Below are 15,883 nucleotides of genomic sequence, written 5' to 3'. Positions count from 1 at the left end.
AAAAAAGAAATATTGAAATTTGGTTGTTGGTTCTTTGTCACGTTTATTTTGGTAACTCTAAATCGGTAATTATATTTAACATAAACATTATTCTTAATAAACTAATATCGCAGAATAATTATATAAATACATCTATCTATACTATCTATACTATCTATCTATCTATCTATACTTATCTATATTATTATATTAAAGACGAAACATTAAAAATTTGGTTGTTGATCCTCTGGTCACTTAATCTAGAGCCGTTAGATCAAATCGACGAGAACCGTTAGATTTAGTCTTATAAATTAGTGTTATTTAAGAAATATAAGGTTCGAATCCTGTCAACAACATCTTAAAATTATAATTTATAATAAAAACAGTCGTGCATCGCACATGTTATATACTAGTACTATTATAATAAAAATGAAAAAATTTTGGTTGTTGTTCCTTGGTCACCCTTATTCTACCAACTCAAAATCTGTCATTATATTTAACATAAAACACACTTCTTAATAGACTAATACTCACAATATAATTATTTAATATAAATAAAATTAAATATGTATAATAATTTCTAGCCGAAATAAAATAATATATACTATTGACCCGGGCCAAAAAGATTGTACTAGTGCCGGTATAAAACAAAAAAATTAAATATGTATAATGGTCTCTTGCTAGAAAAAAAAATATTAATAACTCAGAGCCAAAAAAATTATAATATTGAAACGATGTAGGCACTTGACTGCACGCGTAGGCGCTCGCGCGCACAACACTGATCAAGACCACCCTCAACAAGGGCAAAGATAAACAAGAAAGAAGTATAACATGCACGTTTGTGTGTGTATGAAAGTAGCGTGTTAGTGATACCTCCAACAGTTTTGTTTGTTGTAAATAATGCTCATATCTGCAAAGCAAAAAGGAGATAAATATTGACAAGGAAACGATTGTAATTTGCTAAGCCAAATTGTGATGAAAGATTATATGCACACCAAAACAAAGTAAGGAAATGCTAAGATATGAAATATGAAAACTTAATATGCATCAATGGATTGATATTCTTATTGGGCTGCAAAAGGTACTTAACATGTTATCGTGCAGCTCCAGTTACTCAGTTAGAATATTTCTTTTATCATTACATCCGAGTTCCCCTAATATTATCTTTTTCGACATACAACATTTTATCTCCTATAAAATGCCTTAAGGTTTTCTCCATGTGCAAGCAAAGGTTAAGGTGAGAAAAAGAAGTGACTGATATAATAGGCTTAAACTTGCCGACTAGAGCTTTAAAGTATTTACTGACTTTCATGAACAAAGGTAGAAACATTTAGGCGTTTGTGCTTTAACAAAAACACATGTGGTCGTGAGATTCATGGATAGATTAGTATAAATACTAAGTGAATTTTTATAAATGCACTACCCTTCTATACATTCATACAGAGAACATGCTGTCATAATTTTTATTAGAATGAATTGTAGAGTGGTGACCCTCGCCATATGAAAGCGATACTCTACCCGCTCAAAAAAGTTGTCAAGATTTTAAGTTCCCAAATTAATGGCCAGTTTTTATTTCCACCTCATAAAAGAATTACCCCAGTTATCTCTCTTTTAAATAATTACCAGATTTTGTTTCCGTCTTTTAAAATAATTTCTCTCTTTCAAGTTTGCAGATCAACAGGAGCCATTCAACCTGAGAATTAAATTACAAACTTGAAAGTTTGACTGACTTTTTTAAAATGCTGTGTCAAATACCGGTATTGCTATTTTTTTTTAGAATCATAATTACCAAAGAACATCGCAGGTATAGAGTCCAGCTGCATTCCCGTTCCTCAAGAAGATTACAGCTTGAGTACATTTAATATTACACGGTTCAACAATTACGGCTTCAACGTTTCACACAACAAGCTGCTCACATTTTCACACACACAACAAGACTGAAGGTTGGCTATAAATAACATAGTTCATTTCAGTTTAAATATAACAGAAGGAGAGTCTCCTCTAGATAGAAAAACATATAGTAGAATGGGTTTATTTTTGTATTGTAGGTGAGTGTGTGTTATTCCTCCTACATGTAATTCTATTTTTGTGTTTAATAGAAGAGTTTTTCAAACCCAACAAAGTGGTATCAGAGCTTTGAAGAAGATTCAAGCTACTGTGTTTTTCTATTTTTTTCTTTTGGCCTAATTTTGCTTCAGAAATTCTGTCTAAAGCAAATTAGGTGTATTTTCAATGGAGCCTTCAAGTTTAGAGACGATGATTCGACTTACGCCCACAAATTATAATATGTGGAAGCCAAGAATGGAAGATTTGCCGAATCTGAAAGATTTAGCAGAACCATTAGAAAATAAAGGCGTGAAACCTATTACAAAGACGGACGATGTTTGGATAAGAATGAATAAGAAGACCGTGGCGCAAATTCGATAATGGATTGACCATAGTGTCTTTCATCATGTTTCTCAAGAATCGAATGCCTATAAGCTCTGGGAGAAGCTCGAGAGCATGTATCAGGCGAAGACGGCTCGTAATAAAACCTTACTAATGAGACGGTTAGTGAACCACAAGTTACGGAGTGGAACATCTATAACCGAGCACATGAGTCAATTTCAGGATCTTGTGAACCAACTCGGTGCTGCAGAATGGTGTCTTAAAGACGAAGAACAAGCCATATTACTCCTGAGTTCTCTACCTGAAAGCTGGGAGACGCTTGTTATAACTCTTAGTAATTAAGCCCCCGGTGGCAAAGTGATAATGGAGATGGTCACGGACGCCCTAATAAATGAAGAAGCCAGGAGGAAAGAAGTTGGCATAGATCACTCTTACGCTCTTGTTTCTGAAAATAGAGGCAGGTACGAAGGTAGAACAAGGGCCCGAGGCAGAAACAGAGGTAGAGGCCAAAACAGAGGAATGTCAGTAGAACGAGGGAAGCCCCAAGAAAGAAACAAATCTGCTAACTATTCAAAGCGGTTCAACGGAAACTGTAACTACTGCGGTATTTACGGGCACAGGAAGAAAGATTGTCGAAAGATGCTCAGGGAGGAGTCGCAAACCAGTGAGGGCTCCAACAAGGATGCTGGTGAAACCATGGTCACCGTATCATCAGAGATTGCACTTGTCTTCTGTGGAGAAGAGACTTGTCTCCATGTAGGAAGTCATGACATTGAGTGGGTGATAGATACGGCAGCTTCATTTCACGCCACTCCAAACCGTGACTTATTCGTCACGTATAAATCTGGTAATTTCGGTGCTGTCAAGATGGGTAATACCAGTTTCTCAAATATAATTGGGATTGGTGATATACATGTGAAAACCAGCGTTGGCTGTACACTGATATTAAAGGATGTCCGACATGTTCCTGACCTGAGATTAAATCTTATCTCAGGAGTTGCTCTCGATTGTCATGGATATGAAAGTCAATTCAAAAATGGCTCATGGAAACTATTAAAAGGAGCTACGGTTATTGCAAGAGGACATATATGCGGTACTCTGTATAAAACTCATGTGAAGATATATCAGCCAGGTCTCAATACTGTTGAAGAAGCAACATCAATGAACTTGTGGCATAAAAGGTTAGGCCACATGAGTGAGAAAGGCCTGACAACTCTCGCCAAGAAAGATGTTATCTCTTTTACGAAAGGTGTGGTCTTGGATTCCCGTGACCATTGTCTTTTCGGAAAATAACATAGAGTTTCTTTTAGTTCCACGAGAAAGCATAGATCAGAGTTGTTGAGTTTGGTTCACTCTGATGTATGTGGACCAATTGAAGAAGAATCACTTGGCGGAAGCAGGTATTTTGTGACATTCATTGATGATGCTTCACGAAAGGTTTGGGTTTACTGTCTCAGAATGAAGGATCAAGTGTTCGATCACTTCAAAATATTTCATGCAATGGTTGAAAGAGAGACGGGAAATAAGTTGAAGTGTCTTCGCTCGGATAATGGAGGCGAGTATAGCTCTCGAGAGTTCTCGTCATATTGTGCTAAACATGGCATTAGACACAAAAAGACTGTGCCAAGAACCCCACAACATAATGGCGTAGCTGAAAGAATGAACCGCACCATTATTGAGAAAGTCCGGTGCATGCTTAGTATGGCAGGACTACCAAAGCCATATTGGGCCGAAGCTGTGTTGACAACCTGTTATCTAATCAACAGGTCACCATCAGTTCCTTTAGATTTTGAAATTCCAGAAAAGGCATGGACCGGGAAAGACGTCAATTATTCTCACTTAAGAGTATTTGGGTGCAAAGCATTCGTACACATTTCCAAGGAATTGAGGCAGAAGCTTGATTTCAAGGCAAATACATGTATCTTTCTTGGATATGGAGATCCTGAGTTTGGATATAGATTGTGGGATCCAAAAATGAAGAAAGTGATTCGTAGCCGAGATGTAGTGTTCTATGAGAATCAGTTTTATGATTTTAGTTCCGCAACAACTACTGACAAATATTCCAGAAGTTCAGATGATATTATCTCAACACCAGAAGAAAATGATGAGGTGCCTGAAGAAGTCCCGGAAGTTGAACACGAGGAAGAAGACATGGATTTTGATCAGGGGGAGAGCCAACAATCAGAAGCATTATAAAATGATTCATCTTCTGAAAATCAAAGTCCAGAAGTTCGAAGATCCGAACGAGGATTAATTCCATCTAGAAAATACCCAGAGTCTGAATATCTCCTACTTACTGAAGAGGGGGAGCCAGAAACTTTTCAAGAAGCAATTTTTCTGGAAAATAAGCAAGCTTGGATGCAAGCAATGCAGGAGGAAATAGAATCTCTACAGAAAAATCGTACATATGATCTAGTGGAGCTTCCTAAAGGAAAGAAAGCCTTGAAGAATAAATGGGTTTTTAAGATCAAGAAAGATGGCTCTGGAACTGTAATTAAACATAAAGCCCGAATGGTAGTCAAAGGATTTCTTCAAAAGAAAGGAATTGACTTTGGTGAAATATTTTCACCGGTTGTGAAAATGACTTCAATTCGTGTTTTTCTCGGATTAGCAGCTAGTTTGAATCTTGAGCTTGAACAGATGGATGTGAGAACAGCATTTCTTCATGGTGATCTAGATGAAGAAATATACATGGAGCAACCAGAAGGTTTTGAGGTTTCAGGAAAGGAAAATCTTGTCTGCAAGTTGAAAAAAAGTATGTACGGTCTCAAACAAGCGCCTAGACAGTGGTATAAAAAGTTTGACACATTCATGGGGAGTCAAGGTTACAAAAGAACTAACGCAGATCAGTGTGTTTATTTTCAAAGGTTATCAGATGGCAATTTTGTTGCACTCTTATTATATGTTGATGACATGTTGATCGTAGGAAAAGATGCAATAAAAATAAGCCAGTTGAAGAAGGAGCTCTCCAACTACTTTGATATGAAAGATTTAGGACCAGCTCAACAGATCTTGGGAATGCAAATAGTTCGAGACAGGAAGAATCAAAGGTTATGGCTATCTCAGGAGAAGTATGTTGAACGAGTGATTAAAAGATTCAACATGGATAAAGCCAAACCAGTTAGCATTCCATTAGGAAACCAGTTCCAACTGAGCAAGAAATCCTGCCCCACATCTAAGAAAGAGATAGAGGAAATGTCAAAAATACCTTATTCTTCAGCAGTAGGGAGCTTAATGTATGCTATGGTTTGTACGCGACCGGATATTGCTCATGCAGTTGGAACGGTTAGTCGATTTCTTTCAAATCCTGGAAAGGAACACTGGGAGGCTGTTAAGTGGATTCTCAGGTATCTTAAAGGTACAACGAATATGTGTTTATGCTATGAGGGAGCTAATCCAGTCCTGAAGGGATATACAGATGCAGATATGGCCGGGGATATTGATAGTAGAATATCTACTTCAGGTTTTCTTTACACTTTTGCAGGGGGGCTGTGTCATGGCAATCAAGATTGCAGAAGTGTGTCGCACTATCCACCACAGCGGCAGAATATATTGCAGCTACTGAAGCTGGAAAAGAAATGTTATGGTTAAAGCGATTTCTCCAGGAGCTGGGTATAAATCAAGATGATTACAAGGTATATTGTGACAGTCAGAGTGCCTTGGACTTGAGCAAAAATTCAATGTACCATTCCCGGACAAAACATATTGACATTCGCTATCACTGGATACGTGGGGTGATGAATAAACAATTGTTGAGACTAGTCAAGATTCACACAAAAGATAATCCGGCAGACATGTTAACTAAAGCGGTTACCCGGGAAAAGATAGGATTATGCCGAAACATAATTGGCATGGATTATAGATGATCGATTGTTCAAGATACAGCTGGAGGGGGAGAATTGTAGAGTCCAGCTGCATTCCCGTTCCTCAAGAAGATTACAGCTTGAGTACATTTAATATTACACGGTTCAACAATTACGGCTTCAACGTTTCACACAACAAGCTGCTCACATTTTCACACACACAACAAGACTGAAGGTTGGCTATAAATAACATAGTTCATTTCAGTTTAAATATAACAGAAGGAGAGTCTCCTCTGGATAGAAAAACATATAGTAGAATGGGTTTGTTTTTGTATTGTAGGTGAGTGTGTGTTATTCCTCCTACATGTAATTCTATTTTGGTGTTTAATAGAAGAGTTTTTTAAACCCAACAGCAGGGGCATTCACTAAACATAAAAACAAAACAAGCACATAATCATAACGCACACAATGCAATTAATATTAAACAAATACTAATATATAAGAATAATCAACAAACAAACAAACATGAGTATTAGTAGAGTTTGCATATAAAAGTAGAGAAAGAAGATGGGATATGAAAAGAACAATCAGGGGAGGAAAGAACATTGGAAGGACGGAGACCAGAACAGGCCCAATTAAGAATGGGCCAAGCCTCTTCGTACTGAAATGGGCCATTCGAAAGTCTGACGCTTCTTCGTAACCCAATTCACGCAATAGTTCACACAATTGAGCTCCACTCATCGTCACTGATGAATCACGCAACCGCCTTCCCAGTTAATTTTGAAATGAGAAGGGGCAAAAAAAATTGAGAAATAAGGACCTAGCTAACATATTGTTTCCTGAGATATCTAAATAAAAATAACATCATTCTGATTTTTCATTCCTTTTTTTTTATACATTTACGTGTTATATTTACTATTTTATCATGTATGTATAACATCCCACTTTCAATAAGAAAAAATCCTAGAAATTTTTTTACACAATTTTGATTGTTATTCCTTTATTAAAATATTTACGCATTTTATTTAGTATTTGTATGCATAACATCCCATTCCCAAGTAAATAAATAAATCCTAGAACAATTTTACGGAAATGAAGAAAGGAAAAAGAAGAAAAAATGATCAAGTCTTTAGGCTGGATGAAATTAGTGAAAAACATATATTATTGTAAAAAATTGTTCAAAGATTACTAACAATTCAAAAACAGTGTTAACCATTTGTCACAGATGGAAATATTTCACCTTTATTTGAATTTTGTTAAAAATATTAAATACAGGGGAGCCCATGAATTATTAATACAATAATAAACTCTACGTCAATTCTTCTGAACCATGTGCCATGGCTAACTTCGTGTTAAATACAAAATCAAGTGTATACTTTTCTGAAAAAATTAAATTACTAACGATTTATTTAAATCTCAGATAATTTATTTAACTTTGAATTGAATACGCTCATTTGTATTTTCTTGCTTATGTTTCAAGCTCCTAGCTGTCTAGTACCCAATGTTACTCTCATACATGTCATTTGTCACCAAACGAAAACAATAACGGATAGGTTTCTGTACAGTGTCAAACCAACAGCAAGTTACAAAGCCAAGGTTTCTGCAAACCGCCAACTACACAACCAAATACATTCTGATAATATGTCAAAATTGTGTTTACATCATCTACGGAGTGAAATTTGAAAGCCATCAACCTCGTCATCTCATTTAACAGCAACATTTCCATTGTCTTACTCTTAGGATCCAAACTTAAACATCATCAACTGCTAACAAGCATGAACCATTTAAAAAATGCCCTTGATAACATCATGTATAATAGACTTCTTGCTCCAAATATCTTCAAGACCAAGGGGTATGTGCAATTAAATGTATATTCGGAGAGTTTACTATAGTAAACTGATATACTCAGTCACTGCTGTCAGGCTCAGAGAAATATCTTTTAGCATCTAAGGGCTGATTTCTGGAGGGTGCATCGTCTCTTACAAAACCACCACCTCCGTAATTCATAGGTGCAAAGGCTGCATAATAGATGACAACAGAGAGATGAATGAACTCACCAAACTCCCCTGTTAATTTTAAGGATAAAACAAAACCAATGCTTCACATTTACACCTACTGTTACACAACTCAAAAAATGTGACTCTGATTCTAGTTTGTCAATGACCATCCAATTTCCAGTAGTTTAAATTGTACTCAGTAAGAACAAATGTGAACTAAAGCGAAATTCTGATCCATAAAGAAACAACTTTGAGTCTTTGACCATGTTTTTACTTTTCTATGAAAGATTTATTACTGTTCAGCAAACTTGAGGCTTCAGCATCTCTTCATTCTAATCATATTTTAAGGCTAAAAAGACACAGATCTGAGCACAACATAATAAAGGTGTATTAAACAATTATACCTATATCAAAGGTAACTGTACTAACCTTTTTCTCTCATTCTTCTCTCTCTATCAAATTCAAACTTATCTCGGATTTGGCTAGCCTTTTGATGTACATCATCTTGCCTATTTCTTCCAAAATTTTGGTCCTGCATCACAGTAAGCAACAGAAAATGCATTCATCACATGATACATGTATTTTTATCTTAAAATCATGTATACAATGCAACCATCCATTGTCCTACAAGATGGGTTCAAGCGTGACAAGATTATGACGTAGAAAAACAAACTTCAAAAGCCACAAGCAGAAAAAAGTCAAAGTCAGAAGTATGTTAAGGGTATATAAGAACCTCATTGCACAAGTAAGTTTCACCTAACTCTTGAGAATAGGAATAGGGATGACTGACGATAATCATTTGGGTTTCTACCATCTCTCTTTCATTTACCATTTCTCTTTCATTCAGTACCCTTGTGGTGAAGATTCTACTGCAGCGGAAAAACTTTTAACACAACCCCGTCCAATATCAGATAACAAGGATATACATTCTGATTTTTCATTTCCCAGGAGAGTGGCTAACATTGATAGTATTCTATAGGCTAATGGTTCAATCCGTATTATGTTTCGATAGATATTGTCATGCCAGTTTATAACAACATTACCCCAACCATAATAGCAAATAGTATATAGAGCATAACTGACCATAAACACTGGATTTCAGGAATTAGGTTGGCTAAAGAACAATTGTATTTGATTAAGCAGATCAGAAAAAGACAAATAAGTATTGACGGAAGAGAAGAAACCGCAAATGCTATAACAAGCCACCAACTAAAGCTGCTTATTTTAAAGAGGTTGGTCAAAGAGAAATTTGATACAAAACAAGTATCTGATACTACCTTCATTTGAGCATGTGGCACCCTACTCCTGAAAAGCAAAATAAAGCAAAAGCATCAAAAACATAGTTGCAACATAAACAAAGAACATTTTACACACTAAAAAAAATATTTCTTGCTCCAGTAAACCAGTCATTGACTTAACTTGACCTAAAAACTCTGATCATCTAAATAAGTTAGGTTAATTGTACACGATATGTACAAAAACTAACTCAGCAGAAACAGACTAATACTTTACTATTGAAAGAAGAGGAACCTGTATGGTGAAAAATCCTGATCATCATCTTCAGCAGAGTCGTATTTGGCATGATCCTGACCAAGTTTCTTGGAATAACCTTTGTCCCAATACAACCTCTCCCAATTCTCTCTAAGTTCTTGATACAATTCCATGTACCTTCTGCACCATGGCTCATGCTCCTACAAAAATACCTTCCTATTTAATCCACATCTATATAAATACATTCAACACACCAAAAAAGACCAAACAGGACTAACGATACAACACAAAGCAAGAAATTGACTGAAAGACTTTTATTCAATTTTCACTTCACAAGGGTTTAATACATTGCAAAGCCAGGCAATTTCCAATTCAGTCTATCCTTCCGAAACTAAATAACTTAATACTCGTCAACCCCGTAATTACCTAAAAGCAGCAAATTAAAAGCATCAAATAATAAACAAAACAACAATGTATCTTCCAAAGAGTAATCAAGCACAGTAAAATTCCTTTTTAACTCCACTTCTAAATTATCACGTGAGCATAACTAATTTTGTTACAGTTAAAACCTCTAAATTACTAGCCCGTTGACCGGAAATTTTATAATCTATGGAGATTATTAATTTATCGAGTATTAATTTAATGAAAAGCGAAAGTAATAAACCCTAGGAGAGAACAAACCGATTCTTTAAGAACAAGTCGAGTGCGGCGCATAAACTGGTCTCGAAGCTGCTTACGACGCTTATTAGGTATATTATCTCTTGGAATCACGAATCTCTCTCGCGCCGGCACATTCTCTCCTATCTCGTGCATTTCTCCGTCAATTGCCCACCATTCAGACTTGTCCTCGGTCTTTTTCATCGTCGCCACCGCGTGCTTCGGCCGCCTTCGCGGAGGCGGTGACGGTGATGAACCGGCGGCGGCTCGGAAGTGACGAGCGGTTTGGGAGAGAGACTTGTGAAGTCGGTTCGCCATGGAAAGCATTTTGAGTTGGTGAAAAATGCAGATAATTTGGGGCTATTTTAATTAACTAAGCTTATTGTTATATTTAAATAAACTGTAAAGTAAGAACTAAGAAAGGGAGAAGGAAAGATTATTACTTCTTTTGTGATGGTTCAAGTACAAATGATTAGGCAAAACTTTTATTTATAATAAAGTTTTATCAACTGTACTAAGAAAAGGTAATAGGTAAGTTTTCTTAGTCGGGTTAACAAAATCTTGATTTTCGTGACAAGCTTCCAATATTAAATTAAGTCTTTCTCGATAAGTATCACGAGTCTTCCTTAATAAGATTTGATAATCATTATTATAACACTCCCCCTTGATTGTCAAATGTGAGTATCTCAAAGATTATTGACTGTCTCGTTAAAACTTTGCAAGGAAAAACCCGGTTGGATAAAAATCTTGACGAAGGAAAAAGAGTACAGTCTCCCCATGAATAAAATATCTCACATATTGATATCTTGATGTAATATGTTCTTTAATCTTCGCATTCCGATGTTATTTCGTAGCTTTTCAAATATTGATGGCGGCAGTGACTTTGTAAGTATATCCGTCAGATTATCACATGATCGAACTTATCGTACCTCAATATCTCCATTCTCTTGTAATTCGTGATTGTAGAAGAATTTTGGTAAGATGTGTTTTGTTCGATCTCCCTTGGTATATCCTTCCTTTAACTGTTTAATGCAAACTGAATTATCTTCAAACAAAATAGTAAGGCCGTCTGTGACATTTGATAATCCACATGAATGCTGAATATGATGGATTATGGATCGTAGCCAGACACATTCCCTACTTGCTTCATGGATTGCTAGTAATTCTGCGTGATTTGATGAAGTTACAGCCATGGTTTGTTTTGTAGATTTCTAAGAGATAGCAGTACCGCAATATGTGAATAAGTAACCTGTCTGTGATCGTCCAATATGAGGATCTGACAAGTATCCAGCATCTGCATATCCAACCAGCTGTGATTTCGAATTATTTGGAAAGAATAATCCAAGATCAATTGTCCCGCGAAGATATCTCAATATATGCTTGATTCCATCCCAATGTTTTTTAGTTGGATCTGAACTGAATCTTGCTAATAGATTCACAGCAAAAACAATATCAGGTCGTGTATTATTTGCGAGGTACATAAGAGCGCCAATTGCACCGAGATATGGAACTTGTGGTCCAAGTGGATCTTCATCTTCTTTTCTGGGACGAAATGGATCATTTTCAACTTCAAGTGACCGAACCACCATTGGTGTAGTCAGCATCTGCATATCCAACCAGCCGTGATTTCGAATTATTTGGAAAGAATAATCCAAGATCAATTATCCCGCGAAGATATCTCAATATATGCTTGATTCCATCCCAATGTTTTTTAGTTGGATCTGAACTGAATCTTGCTAATAGATTCACAGCAAAAACAATATCAAGTCGTGTATTATTTGCGAGGTACATAAGAGCGCCAATTGCACTGAGATATGGAACTTGTGGTCCAAGTGGATCTTCATCTTCTTTTCTCGGACGAAATGGATCATTTTCAACTTCAAGTCACCGAACCACCATTGGTGTAGTCAGAGGATGAGATTTGCCCATGTAAAATCGATCAAGAACTTTTTCTGTGTAGGTTGATTGATGAACAAATATTCATGAAGATAAGTGTTCCACCTTTAAACTTAAACAGAACTTTGTCTTTCTAAGATCTTTCATCTCAAACTCATTTTTTAAATAATTAGTAGCATTAGTAATATCTTCAGAAGTACCTACAATATTCAAATCATCCACATATACAACAATAATAACGAAACCAGTTTGAGATCTTTCAATAAACATACATGGACATACTTTATCATTAACATACCCATCAGTCAATAGGTATTCACTAAGCCTGTTGTACCACATACGACCAGATTGTTTCAGTCCATATATTGATCGTTATAATTTAACTGAGTAGAAATGACGAGTCTTAGTTTCATCCAATTTTAATCCTTCAGGGATTTTCATATAGATATCAATATCAAGTGATTCATATAGGTAGGCTGTCACAACGTCCATCAAACGTGTTTCCAATTTTTCCATACAAGCCATACCCATAAGAAAACGGAAAGTAAATGCATCCATCGCCAGAGAGTAAGTTTCTTGGTAATCAAATCCAGGCCTTTGAGAGAATCCCTGGGCTACGAGCCGGGCCTTATATCTTATAATTTTATTTCTCTCATTTCATTTTCGTACAAATACCCATATAGATGCCAACGGGGACCACACCAGCTTGTGTTCTGACTGCAGGTTCAAATACATTTCTCTTGCGCAAGAATTGCAATTCTTCCTGGATTGCAATTTTTTATTTTGGCCAATCATCTCTTTGTCGACATTCTTTCACACTTTGTGGTTCTGGATCGGAGTTCGTAATAATATCACATGCCATGGAAAAAGTATATACATCATCAATTTCAATACTCCCACGATCCAATAATTTTCCGTTATGTACATAACTCAATGAGATCTCATAACTTTCAGGTACCTTTTCTTTTACGAAAGCATGTGCCACTTCAGGGGCAATATCCTATGTTAGGAATATGTTGTGTACTTGATGATAACTTGAACACAATACTTAGTAGATTTTAGTTAAATGATTTTATAGCTTTTAACGGATGATCATTTTCAACATCCATTGAAAGAGTAGCTTATGTAACAATAAGACTAGTAGCATATTCCTGCATACTTGGATAGCTTAGTGAACTAGATGTTTTAGATTGTCCAAGTTATGTTAACTACTAGATTGATATGCAAGGTAAGATGGTTAATTGTAAATATTAGATGCCTTGTAATCTTGTGTAAATGAAGTAGAGTTAACTATCAAGAAGTCAATCTCAACGGATGATTTACAAAGCTTCAACGGATGATCAACATAAGTCTCGACGGATGATCAACCTGAGTTCCGACGGATGATCAACTTGAGTTCCAACGGATGATCAATCTAAATTCCAACGGATGTTCAAATTCAAAAGAGCAGTTCATAGTGACTTGACAGTTACATGCGTTGGTTGTATGCAAATGGAATGTGGCAGCCTGTTTGAAGGATTTAGAGAACAAAGAAGCATTTCCATTTTCATGCTAAACAGATGCTATTCAAAGATGCTGGAAAGAGAAGTGTAGCAGCATGAAGTTAGACTAGACATAGTTTTTCTTATTATCTTATCTTTTTGTCATGTAACTTGGTGATGTATAAACCAAATGTAGCAAGTTGAATAGTATCCAAGTAAGAAAGCAAAAACTAGAGTAATAGAAAAAGTACAATCTGTAAAGAATTTCTCTATAGTTCTTGTTGTTCAAACTTGTAAGCAGCTGTGTACTATTTGTATCACAGAGTTCTCTACTTAATATATATCTCCGGTGGAAAAATTCAATCCACCAGAAAGTTTTTAAATACTTGTATTTAATTGCTTTGTGATTTGATTTTTGTTATACTCTTATTCCGCACCATTGCAAATCAAACACAGTTATTTATTTGTAGAAGAATAATTCTTAAAATTCAAAAAGGAGCCAGAATTACATTCAACCCCCCTTCTGTAATTCTTGTTTAGATTGTTTGCGAATAACAATTGGTATCGGAGCAAGCTCTTGAAGAATAATTCTTAAAATTAAAAAAGGAGCCAGAATTACATTCAACCCCCTTCTGTAATTCTTGTTTAGATTGTTTGGGAATAACAATTGGTATCGGAGCAAGCTCTTGAAGAACAAAGAGTTTAAATATCACAACAACTAACAAGAAGAACAGAAAAGATGTTGGAGTAAAGATTCCATTTCTGGACAAAGACAACTATCACCATTGGAAGGTGAAGATGCACCTGCATCTCCTATCTCAAGATGAAGTATATGTGGACTGCATTGAGAAAGGTCCACATATCCCTATGAGAGCTGCTACAAAAAATGAAGCATCAGTCCCAAAGCCACAAGCAGAATGGTTAGATCCAGATAAAGAACAAGTTCAAATGGATAAAAAGGCCATGAACATTCTGTTTAATGGTGTTGACAGTGACATGTTTGACCACATCATAAATTGCAAAACTGCTAAGGATGTCTGGGATACAATTCAAGTTATAAGTGAGGGAACTAAGCAGGTAAGTGAAAACAAAATGCAACTCTTGATTCAGCAATATGAGCATTTCCATAGTGAAGAAGGTGAGTCACTCACTAACATTTTTAGTAGATTCCAAGAACTACTGAATGCTCTAAAACTGCATGGAAGGGTCTATCAAACAAAAGACTCAAACCTCAAATTACTTAGATCTCTGCAAAAGGAATGGAAACCAATGACAGTCTTATTAATAAATTCTCAAGATTACAAGGAGTTCACCTTAGATAGACTGTATGCTATCCTAAAAACCTATGAGCTTGAAATTGAGTAAGATGAGAAGATGGAGAAAGGAAGAAAGAAGGGAGGGTCCATTGCATTAGTTGATGAGCAAGAAAAGGAGAAGGAGATAAAGGTTAAAACTGCTGATTCTGCACCAAACCCTAGAGTTTGTGAAGGCAAAGGTAAAGGGATAGTAGCTTAACATGAAGATCATCTTAGTCAATATGACATGGATGACATAGATGAGCCTCTTGCTTTTCTATCCAGGAGATTTGCCAAGCTCAAATTCAATAAGAATTTTGGAGCAGCCAAGTCAAACAAAAACATGGTTGATAAGTCTAAATTCAAGTGTTTCAAGTGTGGCTTGGTAGGTCATTTTGCTAATGAGTGTAGAAAGCCCGATTCTGGTAAAAAGAAGTTTGAGCATATTGATTATAATCAGAAATACTTTGAGTTGCTCAAGTAAAAGGAAAGGGCTTTCATCACACAAGAGAATGACTGGGCTGCAGATGGATTAGAAGAGGATGAAGATACAAGTTACGTCAATCTAGCACTTATGGCCAAGTTAGATGAAACAACGACCAGTTCATCAAGCAATCAGGTAATCACAACCAACCTAGCTCATTTATCTAAAGCTGAGTGTAATAATGCTATAAATGACATGTATACTGAATTATATCACCTGCGTGTTACACTCAAGTCTCTCATTAAAGAAAATAATAAAATTAAAGAGAACAATGTGTTTTTAAGTGAAAGAAACAATGTGCTAGAGACTCAATTTATTGAGTTTGAAAAATTGAGAATAAAATGCAAGATTTCTAAGGATGAACTAACTGAATCCTTAAAGAAAGAGGACATTTTAAGAAAGTAACTTGAAC

General features: G+C 35.9%; 2 protein-coding genes across 2 annotated transcripts; both read right to left on the bottom strand.

The window, feature by feature from the left end:
* Positions 1–7,658: 7,658 nt before the first annotated feature.
* LOC141707536 (uncharacterized) lies at positions 7,659–10,758 on the bottom strand. Its single transcript, XM_074510741.1, has 5 exons — positions 10,340–10,758; positions 9,698–9,858; positions 9,445–9,472; positions 8,597–8,699; positions 7,659–8,188 (listed from the first exon to the last, which is right to left on the bottom strand). Exons 1-5 carry the CDS (start codon positions 10,640–10,642, stop codon positions 8,076–8,078), a joined length of 708 nt encoding a protein of 235 aa, XP_074366842.1. The 5' UTR covers positions 10,643–10,758; the 3' UTR covers positions 7,659–8,075.
* A 768-nt stretch (positions 10,759–11,526) lies between these two features.
* On the bottom strand, positions 11,527–11,904 carry LOC141690695 (secreted RxLR effector protein 161-like). The gene has a single exon (XM_074495473.1). It carries the CDS (start codon positions 11,902–11,904, stop codon positions 11,527–11,529), a length of 378 nt encoding a protein of 125 aa, XP_074351574.1.
* Between the last annotated feature and the right edge of the window lie 3,979 nt (positions 11,905–15,883).

This window comes from Apium graveolens, chromosome 2 (genome assembly GCF_009905375.1).
Source record: "Apium graveolens cultivar Ventura chromosome 2, ASM990537v1, whole genome shotgun sequence".
Lineage (NCBI taxonomy): Eukaryota > Viridiplantae > Streptophyta > Magnoliopsida > Apiales > Apiaceae > Apium > Apium graveolens.
The sequence above is the reverse complement of the archived record's forward strand: the minus strand, read 5'-3'. Positions and strand labels throughout refer to the sequence as shown.